Source organism: Symphalangus syndactylus, chromosome 20, assembly GCF_028878055.3.
Source record: "Symphalangus syndactylus isolate Jambi chromosome 20, NHGRI_mSymSyn1-v2.1_pri, whole genome shotgun sequence".
NCBI classification, from domain to species: domain Eukaryota; kingdom Metazoa; phylum Chordata; class Mammalia; order Primates; family Hylobatidae; genus Symphalangus; species Symphalangus syndactylus.
In genome coordinates, this window is record NC_072442.2 from 18,303,390 (window position 1) to 18,325,953 (window position 22,564).

The following is a 22,564-nucleotide window of genomic DNA, read 5'->3' on the forward strand; positions in this document are numbered from 1 at the left end:
CACAATAGCAAAGAGTTGGAACCAACCCAAATGTCCAACAACGATAGACTGGATTAAGAAAATGTGGCACATATACACCATGGAATACTATGCAGCCATAAAAAATGATGAGTTCATGTCCTTTGTAGGGACATGGATGAAACTGGAAAACATCATTCTCAGTAAACTATCGCAAGGACAAAAAACCAAACACTGCATGTTCTCACTCATAGGTGGGAATTGAACAATGAGAACTCATGGACACAGGAAGGGGAACATCACATTCCGGGGACTGTTGTGGGGTGGGGGGAGTGGGGAGGGACAGCATTAAGAGATATACCTAATGCTAAATGATGAGTTAATGGGGGCAGCAAAACAACATGGCACATGTATACATATGTAACAAACCTGCACATTGTGCACATGTACCCTAAAACCTAAAGAATAATAATAAAAAAAAATAAGAAAAAAAAAAAGAATTTAATGACAAACAACAAAGTTTTAATGATATGTATTATAAAGGATTACTATGCATACTATATATTTAAAAGCCATACAAATCAATTAAAAAGACAAATACAACCAACACAAGCAGACAATAAACAAAAATTTTAAAAGAATTAAACAAAAACCTGCAGAACAACTAATTGACAAACCTGACAAAAACAAAGCCTGACAAAACCTGACAAACTTGATAAAAACAAGCAATGGGGAAAGAATTCCCTATTTAATAAGTGGTGCTTGGAAAACTGGCTAGCCATATGTAGAAAGCTGAAACTGGATCCCTTCCTTACACCTTATATAAAAATTAATTCAAGATGGATTAAAGACTTAAATCTTAGACCTAAAACCTTAAAAAACCTAGAAGAAAACCTAGGCAATACCATTCAGGACATAGGCATGGGCAAGGACTTCATGACTAAAACCCCAAAATCAATGGCAACAAAAGCCAAAATTGACAAACGGGATCTAATTAAAGAGCTTCGGTAAGGCAAAAGAAACTACCATCATAGTGAACAGCCTACAGAACATTCTGTAGGCTCCCATCCCTACAGAATGGGAGAAAATTTTTGCGATCTACCCATCTGACAAAGGGCTAATATCTAGAATCTACAAAGAACTTAAACAAATTTACAAGAAAAAAAACAACCCCATCAAAAAGTGGGCAAAGGATATGAACAGACACTTCTCAAAAGAAGACATTTATGCAGCCAACAGACATATGAAAAAATGCTCATCATCACTGGTCATCAGACAAGTGCAAATCAAAACCACAATGAGATACCATTTCACGCCAGTTAGAATGGTGATCATTAAAAAGTCAGGAAACAACAGATGCTGGAGAGGATATGGAGAAACAGGAATGCTTTTACACTGTTAGTGGGAGTATAAATTAGTTTAACCATTGTGGAAGACAGTGTGGTGATTCCTCAAGGATCTAGAACTAGAAATACCATTTGACCCAGCCATCCCATTATTGGGTATATACCCAAAGGATTATAAATCATGCTACTATAAAGACACATGCATATGTATATTTATTGCAGCACTATTCACAATAGCAAAGACTTGGAACCAACCCAAATGTCCATCAATGATAGACTGGATTAAGAAAATGTGGCACATATACACCATAGAATACTATGCAGCCATAAAAAAGGATGAGTTCATGTCCTTTGTAGGGACATGCATGAAGCTGGAAACCATCATTCTCAGCAAACTATCACAAGGACAGAAAACCAAACACCGCATGTTCTTACTCATAGGTGGGAATTGAACAATGAGAACACTTGGACGCAGGGTGGGGAACATCACACATCGGGGCCTGTTCTGGGGTGGGGGCCTGGGGGAGGGATAGCATTAGGAGAAATACCTAATGTAAATGACGAGTTGATGGGTGCAGCAAACCAACATGGCAAATGTATACGTACGTAACAAACCTGCACGTTGTGCACATGTACCCTAGAACTTAAAGTATAATAATAAAAAAAGAAACTATGAGATAATAAATGTTTACTGTTTTAAGCCACAAAAAAATTAAACAAAAACCTGCAGAACAATTAATTTTGCAATCAAAGAAATAAACTCAATTGGAACAAAGTATATTCAAGGGATTTCCTGTGTCTTTATTTTTAATTGAAAAGGTAGAAGCAGAAAAACAATCTATTCATTTTGCTAATATATATACAGTCACTAAAAAGTTATTTCAGTGTTATAGTCTCTAGTCACCCAATTATAAATGTCTGTAACTAAAATTCATACTGTCTGCTATATGTATTCCAAGCCTAGCAGAAAAATGTCACCCAGACATCTCCTATCTCCCTTTTTGTGACTATGACTGGAAAACATAAAAAGGTTTTAGCAATGAAATAAGATTTTGCTTTTATCTCTTACAAAACTGTGGAGTGAGTACAGTTTCCATAATCCCATAAAGAACTTTTCTTCCAATTTCCCAGAAGATATTTGTCTCCATATTTAAGAATTAAAAGTTCTACAAATTTTATTAGGTAAGACCAACTCCCTACACGTTTTATTGTATGACTTAGTATCAAGCTTAATTACTAGTTTTTCTAAATATAACTGTGTGGTGTAGATGTTCATACTGGAATAAATCTTGTTTTCCATTAAGAATTTTAAAAAATGTTTATGTCCATTTTATTTTTAGATATTCTTGTAAAAAATTACCTGATTAAATATTTTTTTGAAAACAAATTCTTTTTTTTATTATTATTATACTTTAGGTTTTAGGGTACATGTGCACAATGTGCAGGTTTGTTACATATGAAAACAAATTCTTTAATTTATCTGCAAGAGACTAATTGCTTTAGTGTATCCCTAGCTATCAAAGTACATATATATAAAAAGACAGTAGAAGAGTTAAAAGTATCAATATTGTCATTCAAATATATTACTTCCAAATGCTTCTGTCGTTAGAGGTATAACTTCCTGTGGAAAAAAGAGAAGGGAATGCCACTTCTCTACATTGGATTTAGGTTAGATTTTGATACAATGTGGTGTTACTTTCAGGAATTATATGTGGTTTCAATGCTTTGAATATTAGGAGGACCAAAACATACTAAATAATTTCAAATTAACTAAAAAAAATTATTAAAAATCAGTGACTCTAAAAACAACAACAAAATTCTTCTGGCCAGATACATGAAGTAAAATGAGGGCAACAAAGAAAGTCTGGCTTAGATTAACTTTAATGAAACATTCAGAAATGTAATTTATGAAAATAAAAAAGAATGCTCCCTTTCTTTCTACTCTGAAAATATCAACTTGTCCCTAAGAATAAAAATAATGTACACATAAACACTTCTCCTATATAATTAACATTGCTTGAAGACTTTTATTCTTTCAGATTATTTTATTTTATTTTAGAGAGAGTCTTATAGTGTTGCCCACGCTGGAGTGCAGGGGTGCAATCATAGCTCACTGTAACCTCAACCTCCTGGGCTCAAGCAATCCTTCCACCCCAGCCTCGCAAGTAGCTGGGACTATCGGTGTGTGCCACCACGCCCACCTAATTTTTGTATTTTGTAGAGGCAGAGTTTCACCATGTTCTCCAGGCTGGTCTCGAACTCCTGGGCTCAAGTGATCCTCCCAGCTCAGCCTCCCAAACTGCTGGGATTACAAGCATGAGCCACCACGTCCAGCCTTGTTCTTTCAGACTTTTAAGTAAAACAGAGGTAGGACAATCAGGCAGTATCTTAATCAAAAAATAAGTAAAATAATATGTGATGTTTAGAAAACTATAGTTATTACCTTGTTGCCTCTACCCTAGGAAGCTTACTGTGGTAATTTTAAAATTAGCATGACAATGTTTAAAATGTAAATGATTATTTAAAGGCAAAAGAAACAATAAATATTCCCTTACCTTGTAAGATGGCAAGAAACACAAAATTCCTTGGCTCACAGTCTGGCACACAGATAACAAAAGTGCTCCCACTTCATCTTGGAACTCAAATGTTTCAGTATTCTGGAAGGTAGCACAGAGATTCCGACCCTTGGGGCCTGACCCAATGGTACCAACCCAAACCTAGAATATGAATATGTCATTATTAGAGTTATGCCTGAAAAAGGCATGGAAATTAGTATTTATTTGGAAGTATTTACATAAAAGATCAGGCAACAAGTTTAACAAAAATTTATTTTTAAATTGTCACGGGTTTTCTATTACCTTTAATTAATTGTATACAGATTTAATTTGTAAATGTTTTGCTTTAGGCAGATCACTAAATTCTCTTAGAGTGAAAATTCTTTGAAAGCGAAACAGGTTGTACCTGTCTCTGTTTACTTAATAGCTTTGCAAAATTTAAGCATGTAACATATTTTTGTTAGGTGAATAAATGAACAAGTGAAATGATGAATATATACCGATAGCAGAATCAGATAATTCCAAAATACTGGGGATGAAGGCCAGTATAATTTGCCATAGGCATGTATCAAAAATGACAGGAACTACTCTTTCAAAAATTCATTGGTGCTCAAAGATCCTTAGTCATAGAAAAAAGTCACACCCACCACATTTTACAGTTATTTGAAATTCTATCTCTCTTATATGTAGAGAGAGGGAGAGAGAAGAAATTTTGCAAAATGTTAACAAGTGATGAATCTAGGTGAAGGATATAAAGATATTCACAATATTAATATTAGCTTTCCAACTTTTCTGAAATTTCTAATTTTTTGAAATACAGTTGAAAGAATCAATGGATGAATGAATGATCAAAATGTAGCATTGAGTAGAAAAAAACAAACTTTTTCCTTTGCTCTCACACCACAGCAATCAACACAGAAAACTTCTGTGACCAAATGTGTGGGAGGTTTTTTCCACATACCAAGCAATCAGTTCTGCAACAGACATCAACTGGGTGTCCTCTAATTCAATTCAATTCTGATACTATCTACTGGGAGATAACTTCAGATCCCAGAGGTTGAGGGCTCAGTCCCCAAGACTGCCCCAATTTCTGTTGCCAGTCACAGTTGTTTTTACTTGTGCTTCTGACTGATCAGCTAGAAATCGGGCATCCCACAACCCTCTGCTTGGGTTCAATTAATTTGGTAGAGCTGCTCACAGAACCCAGGGACACCTTTACCTACACTTACTGATTTATTAGAAAAGATATTACAAAGGATATAGATAAAGAGATGTATGTGGGAAGGGGCTCAGAGCTTCAATTCCCAGGCACATCACCCTCCAGGAACCTCCAAGTGTTCAGTTATCTGGAAGCTCTCTGAACCCTGTCCTTCTAGGTTTTTATGGAGGCTTCATTATGTAGGCATGATTGATTAAACCACTGGCCATTAAGATAACCTTTAGCATCATCTCCCCCAAGCCCTCCCCAGAGGTTGAGGAATGGGGGTGAAAATCCCAACTCTCCTATCATGTCTTGGTCTTCCCAGAGGCCAGCCCTGATCCTGATGCTACTAGGAGCCCCCTATCATTAGTCATCTCATTAGCATACAAAATGTCACTTGGGGATTCTAAGGATTTTAGGAGTTGTATGCCAGGAAATGGAGTGGAAGACCAAATATATATATTATAAATCACAGGCATATACACACACGAAACATTATTCACCTTTAAAGAGGAAACTCTGGCACATGCTACAACATAGATGAACTTTGAAGACATTATCTGCAACATGGACAAACCTTGAGGACATTATACTAAGTAAAATAAGCCAGTCACAAAAACGACAAATACTTTATGATTCCACTTATATGAAGTATTTATAGTAATCAGATTCATAGAAACGGAAAGCAGAATGGTAGTTACCAGGAGCTGGGGAGAGGGGGAGAATAGAGAGCTGTTGTTTAATGGGAACAGAGTTTCAGTTTTTCAAGAGGAGAAAGTCTTGAGATTGGTTGCACAACAATATATATATACTTAATAAGACTGAGCTGTATACTCAAAAATGGTTAAGATGGTAAATTTTATGTATATTCTACCACAATTAAAATTTTTTAAAATTTTAAATTGAAGGAAAATATTACAGTATAACAGAATCCAGCTGCACAACTACATTATTATAATTCAGCGGCATTATAGGTTAAATGGACTTTTGTGCAGTAGGCTGAGAACAGAGCCTGTAATAACATTCTTATAAGAAAACGTATGCTGAATTTACCAACTTCCCATATTTATCTGTGTCTCTAAAGAAAGCAACTTGAAAATGTGGAACATGTATTCTTCCTTCACTGCTGTTCATAGTCACATTTCTCAACAGGAACACTCTGGCATTTGGAAAGCACAATTCTTAGTTACACAGGAGTTTAGCATTCTAGGTTCCCAACTACCAAATGCTGTAGTTGCTCCCAAGTAATTGTGAGGACCAAAAATGTTCCCACCTATAAACCTGTGTATATAGCTTAATAAAGAACTAGCATTGTGTTAGGCACACAGGTGATGTTAACTTAACCACTTTAGCATTAACCACAGCTTAATATCACCTGTGTGCCTAATCGCTTTAAAATACTTCATAAAAAGAAACCAGAAGGCATAATGAAAAATGACAATCTATATATTTCTACAAAAATTAAAATAACATTTAGTAGGCATTGTTATAAAACATTAAAATCTTAAATCATAGGACTCATAAGAGTACTTTTAATTCATTTCAGATATTCAAACGCGCTGAACACTTGCTAAATACCAGCTATTAATCTAGGCACAGAGGAAGAACGTGGATGTAAAGGGAAGAATCAGGATACACTGTAGTCTAATGGAAAAGAGAAGCATAAATAATTATACAAGCTGGGCATGGTAGTACATGCCTGTAGTCCCAGATACTCAGGAGGCTGAGGCAGGTGGACTGCCTGAGCCTGGGAGTTTGAAGCCGCCTGGGCAACATAGCGAGCGACCTTGTCTCTAAAAAGATAAGGTCTGGCCAACATGGCAAAACCCCATCTCTACTAAAAATACAAAAATGTGCCGGGCATGGTGGCATACACCCATAATCCCAGCTACTCAGAAGGTTGAGGCAGGAGAATCGCTGGAACCCAGGAGGCGAAGGCTGCAGCGAGCCAAGATCGCACCACTGCACTCCAGTCTGGGTGACAGAGCAAAACCTTGTCTCAAAAAATAAAAGTAAAAATAAAAATACAGAGATAAATAAAATATAAATAGGCTGGGCACAGTGGCTCACGCCTGTAATCCCAGCACTTTGGGAGGCTGAGGCAGGTGCATCATTTGAGGGCAGGAGTTCAAGACCAGCCTGGACAACATGCTGAAACCCCATCTCTACTAAAAATAAAAAATTAGCCAGGCGTGCGGCACACACCTGTAATCTCAGCAACTTGAGAGGCTGAAGCAGGAGAATTGCTTAAACCCGAGTGAGCCAAGATCACACCACTGCACTCCAGCCTAGGCAACAGAGCGAGACTCCGTCTCAAAAATAAATAAATAAATAAATAAATAAATAAATAAATAAATAAATAAATCACAAATAATTATACAATGAGAATTAAAGAAATCAAATTTTGTTTTCATTAAAAACTAAAACTTACTTAAAAGAAGAAGCTGAAATACAGCCTTTTGCATCCCAAGTGACTGGATTATTTCCTTCTGTTGACACATCATTAAGTAGCTGACAGATTTTCTTTTATTGTAAAACTGGAATGTTGAATTTCCTACCAAGATTTACTTGCTGGCACTTCAGGTATCTTCTAACTTGTTTATATAGAGTTATATTGAAGTAGAAACACTGAAGGCCTTCCGAAAAAAAAAAAACAACTAACCTGTGAATCTTTAATGACATGATTAGCCTCCAGCTGGATAGTAAATGTAACACCAAGTTCTGATGAAAAGGATTTCATTGGTGATAATGTACCAGATGTCAAAACAATAGTCTGAACTTTGCCATTAATATCTGAAAAGGCCTAAAAGAAAACAACATTAGATAAATAAAATTATCTTTAAAAGAGGCTGGGCAAAGTGGCTCACACCTGTAATCCCAGCACTTTGGGAAGCTAAAGCAGGAAGATGGCTTGAGTCTAGGAGTCTGAGACCAGCCTGGGCAATATGGTGAAACCCCGTCTCTACAAAAAATACAAAAATTAGCCAGGCATGGTGACGCATGCCTATACTCCCAGCTACTCGGGAAGCTAAGGTGGGAGGATTGCTTGAGCCCGGAAGGTCAAGGCTACAGTGAGCTGAGATTGCACCACTGCACTCCAGCCTGGGTGAAGACCAAGACCCTGCCTCAAAACAACAACAACAACAAACAACTATCTTTAAGAGTCAACCACATTTATTAAAATGCTGGTACTGAGCAAGAAGACAAAATTTCCATTTACATGATGAGCTTACCACAGCTGGATTTAAGCACCAAAAGTTTAGCACATGAACTGCAGTTTTCTGTCGTGAACGTTTCTTATTTTTTGGTAGAACCAACAACCCATTTTTGTCTGAAATATCAATCTGATTTGTCCAGGAGTAAGTCTGTTGAATCGCAATTTTATAATCATCTGCAAATCTAGATGCAAAGAAAATGCTAATTAAGTGGCAAAACTGTTAAAACCTATGACCCAGCTACACACAATATAAAAACTGATTAAAACTCATTTGAAAGAGCTGGTACCTTCCCATTCAAAAATAACATTCTCCTTACCATTAATTAAATTCAGTAATTCTGATATTAATAAAGCCATTAATCATAGAATCAACTGATTCTCAGAGGGAATATTAGAAATCATCTAACCATCTATCTTTTATCAGCTACTTCCTAACCTCATTTTCAAACATTACATATGTCATGGCAGAAGCAGAATTAAAATCCAGGCCTCCTAACTCCCAGTCCAGAGCTCTCTGCATGCTCTACTCCATGATGAGTTACAAAACAGAAAACAGTATTATGGTTAAAGAGACTAAAAGGTTGGGTTATACTTTTTTATTAAATGAGAAAATAGATAATTTTTACTGAAAGTTTTTAAACTATTAGCAACAAGTTACAAAATTCTTACATTCCTTTGAAACCTGAGTCTCAGCCTTCATCTACTTTTAATGAAGGTGCTGAACCAGATGATATCTGTGATCCCATCCAGTTTATAACTACTTTCAATAAGAATCTAGAAAATGGTTAAGCTTAAAAATAATAAAATGTGGCCAGGCGCAGCGGTTCACACCTGTAATCCCAGCACTTTGGGAGGCTGAGGTGGGTGGATCACGAAGTCAGGAGTTCGAGATCAGCCTGGCCAACATGGTGAAACCCTGTCTCTACTAAAAATACAAAAATTAGCCAGGTGTGGTGGCAGTCGCCTGTAACCCCAGCTACTCAGGAGGCTGAGGCAGGAGAATCACTTGAACCCGGGAGGTGGAGGTTGCAGTGAGCTGAGATAGCGCCACTGCACTCTAGCCTGGGCAACAGAGCTCTCAAAAAAAAAAAAAAAAGGGAGTAAAATGTGGTATTCTCTACCATGTCTTCACTATAGTATTTCATTATTCATTTCACTCCTAGAGAGATTAGATCTCAAAATTAAAGTTGGGAACTTAACAACTGTGGAGAGAATCTTATAAAAATACTGGGAGCCAAAAACTGTAAAACTCTTAAAACAAAGGGGAGACCGGGCGTGATGGCTCACGCCTGTAATCCTAGCACTTTGGGAGGCTGAGGCGGGCAGATCAGGAGGTCAGGAGATCGATACCATTCTGGCTAACACGGTGAAACCCCATCTCTACTAAAAAACACAAAAAATTAGCCGGGCATGGTGGCGGGCGCCTGTAGTCCCAGCTACTCGGGAGGCTGAGGCAGGAGAATGGCGTGAACCCGGGAGGCTGAGCTTGCAGTGAGCCGAGATCGCGCCACTGCACTCCAACCTGAGCAACAGAGCGAGATTCCCGTCTCAAAAAAAAAAAAAAAAAAAAAAACAACCCACAGAATGGGAGAAAATATTTGTAAAGTATATATCTCTTACAGGACTGACATCCAGAATATCTAAATAACTACAACTCAACAACAACAACAACAAAACCAATAATTCAAAAGTGGGCAAAAGACTTCAACAGATATTTCTCCAAAAAAGACATACAATTGGCCAATAAGCACATGAAAAGATTCTCAACATCTCTAGTCATTAGGAAATACAAATAAAAACCAGATGATATCACGTGATACCTATTAGGATGGCTATTATACAAAAAATAACGAGTGTCAGCAAAAACAATTCTGATATATGCTGCTACATAAACTGTTGGCAAGGATGTGTAGAAATTGGAACCCTTGTGCACTGATAATGGGAATGGAAAATAATGCAGTTGCTGTGAGAAACAGTATGGTGAGTCCTCAAAAAGTTAAATGCAGCATTACCATATGATTCTGCAATTCCACTGCTAGGTACTTATATACACCCAGAAGAACTGAAAGGAGAACTCAGATATTTGTACACCAACGTTCATAGTAGCATTGTTTACAATAGGCAAAAGATGAAAACAACCCAAATGTCTGTTAACATAAGAATAAATTAACAAATTGTGGTGTATACATACAATGGAGTATTATTCAGCCATAGAAAGGAATGAAATTCTGATATATGCTACTACATAAATGAACTCTGAAAACACTGTGCCAAGTGAATTGAAATAAGCCAGACACAAAAAGACAAACATTGTATGATCGCTCTTATGTGAAATACCTAGAAAGGACTTCATAAGAAAAATAGAATACAGGTTAGCAGGTGATGAAGGGAAAGACTCTAGGGATTATTATTTCATGGGTACAGAATTCCTATTTGGAATGATAAAAAATTTCTGGAAATCTCTGGAAATGAGTACAATGTACATTGCAAATATACTGTACTTAATGGCACTAAGTTGTATACGTAAAATGGTTAAAATGGTGTATTTTATGTATATTTTACCATAATAAAAAAAAATACCAGAACTAGGTACTACTATAACTTAAGTTACAGGATGAGAGGAGTTGCTTGTTTTTCATTTTCCACAGTTTGTACAATAAAAAAGGGACTGACACTGTAGGAACATAACAAAACTTTAGCAATAGAAGATAACAATTTAATATGAATTAATTAAATATATTTATTTAATGATTTCAATATTCATTAATATAAAAGACTAATTTTGGCCAGGCGTGGGCTCACACTTACAATCCTAGCACTTTGGGAGGCTGAGGTGGGAGGATCACTTGAGGCCAGGAGTTCAAGACCATCCTGGTCAACATAGTGAGATCTCATCCCTACAAAAAAAATAAAAATTAAAAAATTAGCTGGGTGTGGGTGGTGCACACCTGTAATCCCAGCTACTCAGGAAACAGGTGGGAGGATTGCTTAAGCCCAAGAGGTCAAGGCTGCAGTGAGCTGTGATCGTGCAACTGCACTTAGTCCGGGTGACAGAGCAAGTCCCTGTCTCAAAAAAGCATCAGACTAATTTCAATTCCTCTAAGTCTGTGTCAATAAGAGCAAATATATAATAATATCTGTAACACTTGTTTTCAATTCTCCTATTTACTCATCCAAAGTTGGTATGTATTAAACACATGCTAGCATCCAAATTAGGCTATTTTTAAAAGGAAAATACATACTAGTTATCTTCACTTACCTGTTATTTTGCCTAAAAAGATAGTCAAGTACCATAAAAAGTCCTTTAAGCATTATTTGAGTTGATGCACTAATAATAGGTACTTCTCTTGCCTCCTCTTTACCATAAATTGGTGAGATTTTTTCCTCTTTTTGAAGAACAGCAGAAAAATGTCCCTATAAGAAATTACCATATTAAGTATAGAGGGGTTGGGAGGGAATTGGAAAAAGAAACTTCTCAAAAATATAATGAAACCCAACAAAACAAGCATTGAAATTTTAGGTGAACAGAACTGCTATAGTTTGATAGTCTGACTTCTCCAAATCTCATATTGAAATTTCATCCCCAGTAATGGAAGTGAGGCATATCAGGAGGTTTGGGATCATGGGGGTAGATACCTCATGAATAGATTAACACCCTCCCTAAGTAGAGAGGAGGTGAGTTAGTGCTCTGTTAGTTCCCATGAGAGCTGGTTGTTAAAAAGAGCCTGACACCTCCCTCCCTTCTCTCTCTCACTTCTCTTGCCATATGATCTGTACAAACCAGCTCCCCTTCACCTTTTGCCATGAATGGAAGCAGGCTAAGGTCCTCAAAAGCAGATGCTGGTACCATGCTTCTTGTACAAGCTGCAGAACTGCGAACCAAATAAACCTCCTTTCTTTATAAGTTACCCAGCCTCAGGTATTTATAGCGACACAAAAAAAGACAATTATTAACAGCACAATGCTAACAATATATTTTAGATCGCCATATTAGCAAAATTCTCCTCGGAGTCAAAGACTCTTTAATAATAAGTTAGGTATTTAGAAGATTCAATCAGGGTATTATTTGGTGCCTTTCAGATGTAAGGAATTAAATAAAAATGTAGCAAATGGCTTCTCCAAAAGGCTTTAAAGAGTTGATATGTTGCCTTAAATCCATGAATTATTTCCAGAAAGTAATTCTGATGCTGAGAATAATATGACTACATCACAAGCAAAACTAAATGACTTAAGGAAGCAATACATGCTAAATAACAAAATGTATGTTAACTGGCTCTTTGGTCTTTACATGGCTCGTAAGTTTTAATATGGATGAAAGTGTGGACGTTAAAACAAAATTATAAGAAAACAGAAGAGTATGTTCCCCACATTGTAAAAGAGAAAATTTTGAATACTGAAGCAATAAAAGATATCGGTGACAACTCTGATGTCTGACAATAAAATGTGTTCAATGAAAATAAAATGGGGAAATAGGATAAATAAGAAAGATACATTTTAATATTCCGATATATCATGAAACAACACAAATCTATAAGAGTAAAAATCAACCTTCACTGAACAAAACATTAAAGAATACTAAAGACTTAAAAAAAAAAACCAACGAAGAACAAACAAGAAAGACAACATGAACTTGGAAAAATATTCAGCCCTGCAATGAAATACAAATATCAAATTATTCTTTTTGAAAAATGAAGTCCCCTCAGCAACACCTTACATCAATGCTTAATATCCTTCTCCAACACTGGCAATTTACTCTGATAAAATATAGAAAACATAAACTACTAAAGGTGAGGCGCTGTACTAAAAACAGAAGGGCTAAATGAAATCCTACACATTCAATCATTAGAGTACTCCCAGCTCAATTCCAGTTAGGTTACCTACACATTGGCAGCTGGGTTGGGGAGTAGAAAAATAGAAACCTAAGCAATGGAAAAATAAATAAAAAGTTAATTATGGTTCCTTAGGAAACATACATAAAGCTGTACAAAAATATAATCAAGTAAGCTACATGACATTACTATTTGGGCTATAATAATACACACACGTGATGATATCCACGCTGAATATCAATATAACTATACTGGCAGAATAGAGAGTGAAGAGCGAGAAGAAAGAAGGGCAGAAAAGCAGGAAGTAAAGGAGGAAGAGAGAGCGCATGAGTGAGCGTGTGTGTGTGTGTGACAGAGAGAGGAGTGTGTGTGTGTGCATGTCTAAAGGAGCTAAATCATCATTATACTTAACAGAAAGTCAACAGAGAATATCTAATACTGAAAACTCAAAAGAAGTGGAACCCACGTTATTTTTTTAAATGTGGTTAAATTATCAGAAGAAACCACTACAAGAGATAAAAGTGCACTCCAAAGTGAGAATTGGGATTGAGGAGTGGATCAGAGGAATGCTTTTCTCGACAGAACTAATTGACTCTTTAAATTCTATAGGTATACTACTTTGGTAAAAATTCCTAAAAATGTTGATAATCATAATGATGAATTTCTTAGCCAACTAGAATTAGGGCAAATTTCCTTAATCCAATAAAAATAACTATACAAATATATAATAAAAATACATAACATATTATATATTATTTTATTTAACAGCTCTAATTAAATTTATTTTTTAAATTTAATTGATTTATTTTAATTTAATTAATTTAAATTTAATTAACAGCTTTATTGAGCTACAATTCACATGCTTAAAATTTACCTTTTTAAAGTGAGTTCTATGGGTTATTTTTATATTACATATTTTATATATGATATATTTATATATCATATAGTATATATTTTATATTTTATATACATATTTATATAAATATATAATATATAAAATACAAAATATATTATATAATATATAAAAATATAATATATAAAATATAAAATATATCATATAATATATAAAATATTATATATAATATGTAAAATATATTAATATAAAATATATATTTATATACTATATATTTTATATAGTATATATTTATATACTATATATTTTATATAGTATATATTTATATACTATATATTATATATATTTATACAAAATATATATAATATATACTATATTATATAAAAACATAACATATACTATATTATATAAAACATATAATATATACTATATTATATAAAACATATAATGTATACTATATTATATAAAAACATATAATGTATACTATATTATATAAAAACATATAATGTATACTATATGATATAAAAACATATAATGTATACTATATTATATAAAAACAATGTATACTATATTATATAAAAACATATAATGTATATTATATAAAAACATATAATGTATACTATATGATATAAAAACATATAATATATAAAATATATAATATAAAAATAACCCACAGAACTCACTTTAAAAAGGTAAATTTTAAGCATGTGAATTATAGCTCAATAGAGCTGTTAATTAAAAAAGAATTTTTAATCACAGCAAACGTCTCAATAAAGGGTGCAATACTAGTAATTGCTCCTTTAAGCAACAAAACCAAGATGTCTTTTTCTTTTTTTTATTCTTTTTTTTTTTTTTTTTTTTTTTTTGAGACGGAGTCTCGCTCTGTCGCCCAGGCTGGAGTGCAGTGGCGCAATCTCGGCTCACTGCAAGCTCCGCCTCCCGGGTTCACGCCATTCTCCTGCCTCAGCCTCTCCGAGTAGCTGGGACCACAGGCGCCTGCCACCACGCCCGGCTAATTTTTTTGTATTTTTAGTAGTGACGGGGTTTCACCGTGTTAGCCAGGATGGTCTCGATCTCCTGACTACGTGATCCGCCCGCCTCGGCCTCCCAAAGTTCTGGGATTACAGGCGTGAGCCACTGCGCCTGGCCCAGGATGTCTTTTTCATTGCCCGTGATAAACAACGCACTGGAAGTCTGAGCCAGCATAGTAAGAAATAAAAACATGAAGAAATAGAAAGAAATGAGAAAGAAAAAAACCGGTCATTATTCAGACAATATGGTTATCTACATGGAAAATTTAAGATAATCTGTGGGCAAACCTATAAAATAAATCAACAAGGTGGTTAATAAGACAATTATAAGATAAATAAAAATCAAACACCAGTTTTATATAGCAATAACAATTAAAAATGTAATTTAAAAAATATATCATTTGTAATGGAAACAGAAACTTGAAGCTACCCATGAATAAATCTAACCAAAAGCATCTAATCTTTTAAAAATAAAATTATAAAATTTTATTGAAAGATAGAAAAAATAATAAATGAAGAACTATATCTTATCATGAATGGGAAAACTTCATAATGTAAATAAATACATGAATGCTTTCCAAAGCAATCTATAAATACAGTGCAATTACAATAAAAATTCTAACAGAACTTTTCCTAGAGATTATAAGCTAATTATAAAATTCAAATGGCAGAATAAAACAAAGGACAGCTGATACAATTCCAAAGGAAAATAATAAAGTGAGGGATATGCCCTACCATATATAAGCACTTTTCTTAAATCATTAATTAACAAATGTGACAAATTAGAGAAACAGAATGGTGGAACACAATCAAGTCCAGATATAAATTCACACATATATGAAAACTAGAGGGGCTGGGTGTAGTGGTTCACTCTTGTAATCCAGTGCTTCAGGAGGCCGAGGTGGGAGGATCGCCTGAGGCCAGGAGTTCAAGACCAGCCTAGGCAACATAGTGAGACCCTGTCTCTACAAAACATAAAAAAAATTAGGCCAGGCACAGGTGGCTCATGCTTGTAATCCTAGCACTTTGAAAGACGGAGGCGAGTGGATCACTTGAGCTCAGGAGCTGGAGACCAGCCTGGGCAACATGACAAAACCCTGTCTCTACAAAAAAATACAAAAAATGAGCCAGGTGTGGTGGCACGCTTGTGGTCCCAGGTACTTGGGGGGGCTGAGGCACAAGAATTGCCTGAACCTGGGAGGCGGAGGTTGCAGTGAGCTGAGATCACACCACTGCACTCCAGCCTGGGTAACAGAGTGAGATGCTGTCTCAAAATAAATAAAAAAATAAGTAATTAGCCAGGTGTGGTGATGCATGCCTGTAGTCCCAGCTACTGAGGAGGCTGTGGCAGGAGGATCCCTTAAGACCAGAAATCCAAGGTTACAGTGAGCTGTGAATGCACCATTGCACTTCATTCTGGGCAACACAGCAAGACCCTGTCTCTTAAAAACAAAAAAAAGTTAAAAATAGCAGAGGTAGCATTACAAATTAGAGGGAAATTAATATATACTATTTAGGAAACAGTGCTAGGACAATTCTCTATCCATACAGGAAAAAAATTGATTCATAAATTCACAACATAAACAAAATGAATCCAAGGCTTTGTAAAAGTATTTATAAATCCCATCCTTTATAAACAATAAATACCTTAAAATTTTTAGGAGAAATATAACATAGGATAAGAAAAGACTGCTTAAAGTAAATTCAAAAACCACAATTCATAAGGGATGTTCATATCAGAACTGTTTATTATACTGGGAAACTGGAAATAACCTATATTTCAACTTATCAGATTAATCAATTTAGAATAAGTACACTCATAAAAATGCTACACTGCAATTAAAAATTATGTGAAGGAATCTTTACTTAAATAGGAAAGTATACATAATATATTGTTAAAGAGGCTAAAACAAATGTGTCATCAGAAATATATTTATAATAAGCAAATATGGGCATAGAAGGCATAAGTAGACATAAATCACAATGATCATAATGTTCATCTTCGAGTTTATGAGTCATTTTTCTTTGTGCCATTCTGTATTTTCCAGTTTTTTTCTTTGACATACATTTTATTTGTACATTTTATAACTGACATGTAACATATACAGTAGAATGAACTAATCTTACATCTACACCTCACTAAATACATACACCTCCCCATGTAACTAACACCCGACCGGGATATAAAACATTCCTAGAATCCCAGATGTTCCTTTGTGCCCCTTCTCAGCCCAAACTGCTTCAAACACCCACATAGTTGTAACCAGTACTTCAACTTCTGTCACCATAATTAGGTTTGTCTGTGCTTCAACTTCATAAAAATAGATTTATACAGTTTATACCCTTTAGAATCTGGTTTCCTTCACCTAACATAATATTTAAGATTCATCTAGGGCCAGGCACGGTGGCTCACACCTGTAATCCTAGCACTTTGGGAGGCCATGGTGGGTGGATCACCTGAGGTCAGGAGTTTGAGACCAGCCTGACCAACATGGAGAAACTCCATCTCTACTAAAAATACAAAAAATTAGCCAGGCGTGGTGGCGCATGCCTGTAATCCCAGCTACTTGGGAGTCTGAGGCAGGAGAATCACTTGAACCCAGGAGGCGGAGGTTGCGGTGAGCTGAGATCACGCCATTGCACTCCAGACTGGGCAACAAGGGCGAAACTCCATCTCAAAAAAAAAAAAAAAAAAAAAAAATATATATATATATATATATATATATATATATGGTTGTGTTGGAAGTAGTTCAATTTTTATTGCTATGTAGTATTCCACTATACGAATATGCTACAATTTATCCTTTTTTTTTTAAACAGGGTCTTGCTCTGTGCCCCAGGCTGGAGTGTAGTGGTACAATCACGGTTCACTGTAGCCTCGACGTCCTAGGTTCAGGTGATCCTCCTGCCTCAGCCTCCCAAGTAGCTGGGACTACAGCACATGCCACCACACTGGCTAATTTTTTGTATTTTTTTGTAGACACAGGGTCTCACTGTGTTGCCCAGGCTGGTCTTGAACTCCTGGGCTGAAGCAATCCGCCAGCCTCAGCCTGTCAAAGTGTAGGATTACTGGCATGCACCACCACCCTCAGCCCCATTTTATTGTTACATAAGTAGCTTTCAAAATGCAAACAATTTATGCAAAAAATATTATGAAAGGTGTCACAATATGGAAAAAATCTTATAATAGATACGACGTTGCATTTTATAAATGCAGGGCAAAAATTTAAGCATATCCTGATTAAAATATATGTTTTAATAGTCACATGCCCAGAATGCTATTGTGATCATGTTGACAATTATTTTCATCATTTTTTTGTTCAAAAACCTCTTTGAGAAATAACATCAGCAAGATGGAAGAATTTGAGTTTTCTAGCCAGGCACAGTGGCTCACGCCTGTAAGCCCAGCACTTTGGGAGGCCAAGGCAGGCAGATCACTTGAGGTCAGGAGTTTGACACCAGCCTGGCCAACATGGTGAAACCCCGTCTCTACCAAAAATACAAATATTAGCCAGGCATGGTGGGGCATGCCTGTAGCCCCAGCAACTCGGGAGTCTTAGGCATGAGGATCGCTTGAACACGAGGCAGAGGTTGCAGTGAGCCGAGATCACGCCACTGCCCTCCAGCCTGGGCAACAGAGTGAGACTTCTTCTCAAAAAAAGAAAAAGAATTTGAGTTTTCCATTGTCATCTCCCAACAATGAACCAATTCTGACAACCACTCATATATGAGAGTACCTTTGTTGAGAGTCTAAGAGTGTAGCAGAGAAGTTCCAGGACCCCACTGGAGCAAAAAATCCAAGAACAGATGCACTGAAGAGGGCAAAAAGTATAGTTTCATATTACCTACATCACCCCTGCCCCACGGAAGTACAGCTCAGTGCCAAGAAAGCCTCCATTAGCCCACAATTCTTCCCATGGGGAAAAGTGAGAATATAGTGAGTGATTAATGAAATAAAGAAAATGTGGCACATATATATATAATGAAATATTATTCAGTCTTAAAAAAGAAGAAAATTTTGCCATTTGCCACAACATGGATAAAACAAAGTATTATGCTATCTGAAATAAGCCTGATAGAAAGACAAATACTGAATGCTATCACTCATATGTGTAATCTAAAAAAGTTGTACTCGTAGAAGCAGAGTCCTCAGCCCCAAAGTTCACTGGCAAAGATGTAGAACAACAGGAACTTTCGTTCATTGCTGGTGGGAATGCAAAATGGTACAGCCACTTTTTGTCAAGAGACAAAGTCTTGCTATGTTGCTCAGGCTGGAGAGCAGTGGCTATTCACAAGCACGCAATCATAGTGCACTACAGCCTCAAATTCCTCGGTTCAAGCAATCTTCCTGCCTCAGCCTCCCAAGTAGCTGAGACTACAGGCGCATACCACCATACCCGGCAGTTACAGCCACTTTTGAAGACTGTTTAGCAGTTTCTTGCAAAGCTAAACACAGTCTTACCACATAATACAACAACTGTGTTCCTAAGTATTTATCCAAATGAGTAGAAAGCTTGTCACTAATAGAAATGTTTATAATAGCTTTATTCACAATTGCCAAAAACTGGAAACCATCAATGTTTCTTTCAGTAGATGAATGGATAAACTGTGGTACATCCAAATAATGAAATATTATTCAGGTATAAGAAGAAATGAGCTATCAAGGCAAAAAAAACACATGGAGAAATCTTAAATGCATATTGCTAAGAAAGAAGCCAGTCTGAAAAGATTACATACTGCACAATTTCAACTATATGGCATTCCAGAAAAGGCAAAACAATGGAGTTAGTAAAAAAAAAATCTGTGGTTGCCAAGGGTTTGGTGGGTGTGGGCGTGGTGTGGTGGAGGGATGAATAGGTGTAACACAGAAGATTTTTAGGACAGTGAACACACTCTGTATGATACTGTAGTGATGGATTCCTAGGCAAACCTAATTGAACTCTACAACACAAGGGGTAAACCTTAAGGTAAACTATGGACTTTAATGAACAATAATGTAGCAATAATGGTTCATCAATTATAACAAATATACTACACCATTGTAAGAGATCAATAATGGGGAAACTATGGAGTTGGTGTGTATTGTGTATGTGTATAGGTGTGTAGCTGGGAGTGGGAGTACATGAGAATTCTGGACCTTCTGTGTAATTTTTCTCTAAACCTAAAACAACCATTCTAAAATACATAATCTATTAATTTAAATAAGTAAATAGCAACAAAAAAAGAAAATATATTCTTATCGGCAAAAAAACATTAGAAAATATAATGAAATTTATGCAGCCTCTATTTAGAAAAATGTACAAAAGTATATACTCATAAAATTTTGCATATAGCTTCATAAGTTTCATAGTCTTCCAAGGCTACTCATGATCTCCCCATGAATATCATGTTTATAATTTCTAAATTAAGATGAACAAAATAGGAATTTCTCCTCTTTTTATTTTCTAAAATTTTAACTTTTACAATTGACTAAGTAAATCTACAACCTAAAAATATTGACTCCTTTTAGCTTTAAACAAAGCAATTAATCCCTTTAAAGACTAATTTCCTTCAAACTAAATAATGCTATATTTTCACCCACAATTTACCCATGCCATCACTTAAAGATAATCAAATTTAGATAATAAAATTTTTTAAAAATTAAATTGCTATATTTAAAAATTCTGGGTTACTCACTAGATTTAATCTGGATTTAGTCACGACTAAATCACTTCTAATTCACTAAATACATTTCACAGGTAGAAAAAAAATCTTACCTGCAAAATGGGAAAAGTAGCAGTGGTGATGCCCATTTTGTGTAAGTTTAAGAGCATTTCATTTCCACTCCATATTTTACAAGCTGATTCATAATCTCTTTCTACAAGATATTCAGAGTTTGCTTCTAACCAACTGAAATAAAATAAAACAATTGTGTCAACCAGTATCATCCTTATATCCACTATTTCAACAGAAAAAGAGAATCATCATTATTGTCATGCGTTGATCTGTATATCTTGACATTCTTAGGACACGAATGTGGATTAAGACACCTTTTAAAAAACATTCATGTCTCATATTGTAAAATAAACTTTATATAACTAAAAAGAAAGCTTTTATTCAGAAGAAACAAACGTGCATATGATTTCCCACTTCTTTTGTGGATTCACATTGCTTTACTTAGCTAATGTCTCTTCAACCGAGAGCCAGGTCTTAGGTACTTATCCCAAATATATATAAAAGGAAATGCAAAACAACCTAATAAAGAAATTAAAGTGTTACATATTAACACAAAAAGAGAATTACTAGAAAATAGACAAATACATTCATTGATATATATACACATTCATATATTAAGTGTTTGAATGCCTATTTTATTCCAGACATTGTTCTGGGTAGTGAAAATAACAGCAGTTAAATAAAATATGCAAGGTCTTTACTCTCATGGAAATTACATTCTACTAAAGGGAGACAGGAATAAACATAAAAACAAATACATAAACAAGAAAATATCAGGTAGTCATGGGATACTATACAGCCATAAAAAAGAACGAGAACATGTCCTTTACGGGAACATGGATGGAGCTGGAGATCATTATCCTTAGCAAACTAACACAGGAACAGAAAATAAAATACTGCATGTTCTCACTTATAAGTGAGAGCTAAATGATGAGACCAAATGGACAAGAGGGGAACAGCACATACTGGGGCCTATCAGATGGTGTAGGGTTGGAGAAGGGAGAAGATCAGGAAAAATAACTAATGAGTTATAAGGCTTAATACCTGGGTGATGAAATAATACGTACAACAAACCCCCATAACATGTTTACCTATATAACAAACCTGCACATGTACCCCTGAACTTAAAAGTTAAAAAAAAAGTTCTAATAAAATGAAAAAAAAATCAGGTAATGATATACAAATAAATTATGAAAATAAATTAGTTTAATATCACCTAGTTGCTTAATTTCAATGTCAAGAATGCTCTCCCTGAGGTGACATTTATTCTAATAACTGAATGCAAGAAGTATCCAGTCATGGGAGAATCAGAAAAAAAGAAATATCCAAGCAGAAGGAATAGCTAGGACAAAGGTCCTGAGGTGGTTAGCAAATTTTGCTTGTTTGAGGATGTGAAAGAAAGCCAATATGATTTGCAGCACAATGGGCAAAAATGAATAATGGTATGAACAGTGTCAGAGTGAGAAGCAGAAATCAGGTCATCTTGAGTCACGATAAGAAATCTGAATTTATTCAAAGTGCAATGGGAAGGCTTGGATTTTAATTTTTAATTTTCATGGGTACATAGTAAGTGCATATATTTATGGGGTACTTGTTTTGATACAGGCATGCAATATGTAATAATCACATCATGGAAGATGGGGTATCCATCCTCTCAAGTATTAATCTTTGTGTTACAAATAATCCAATGATATTCTTTTAGTTATTTTTAATGTACAGTTAAATCACTATTGACTATAGTCACACTGTTGTGCTATCAAATACTAGGCCTTATTCATTCATTCTATTTTTCTTTTTTTTTGTACTCATTAACCAACCCCTCCTCCCCTGTGATCCCCACCTACTACCCTTGCCAGCCT

General features: G+C 35.4%; 1 protein-coding gene across 7 annotated transcripts in view; it reads right to left on the reverse strand.

Moving 5' to 3' along the window:
• BRIP1 (BRCA1 interacting helicase 1) overlaps positions 1-22,564 on the reverse strand; it is a 190,394-nt gene that overhangs the window by 98,566 nt on the left and 69,264 nt on the right. For all 7 annotated transcript variants that reach the window (XM_063628493.1, XM_055256721.2, XM_055256722.2 and 4 more), the window contains exons 10-14: positions 20,747-20,879; positions 11,537-11,691; positions 8,294-8,459; positions 7,723-7,863; positions 3,860-4,021 (exon numbers count right to left, since the gene is read on the reverse strand). In XM_063628493.1, coding sequence (XP_063484563.1) covers positions 3,860-4,021; positions 7,723-7,863; positions 8,294-8,459; positions 11,537-11,691; positions 20,747-20,879 — 757 coding nt within the window. The remainder of the gene's footprint in view (positions 1-3,859; positions 4,022-7,722; positions 7,864-8,293; positions 8,460-11,536; positions 11,692-20,746; positions 20,880-22,564) is intronic.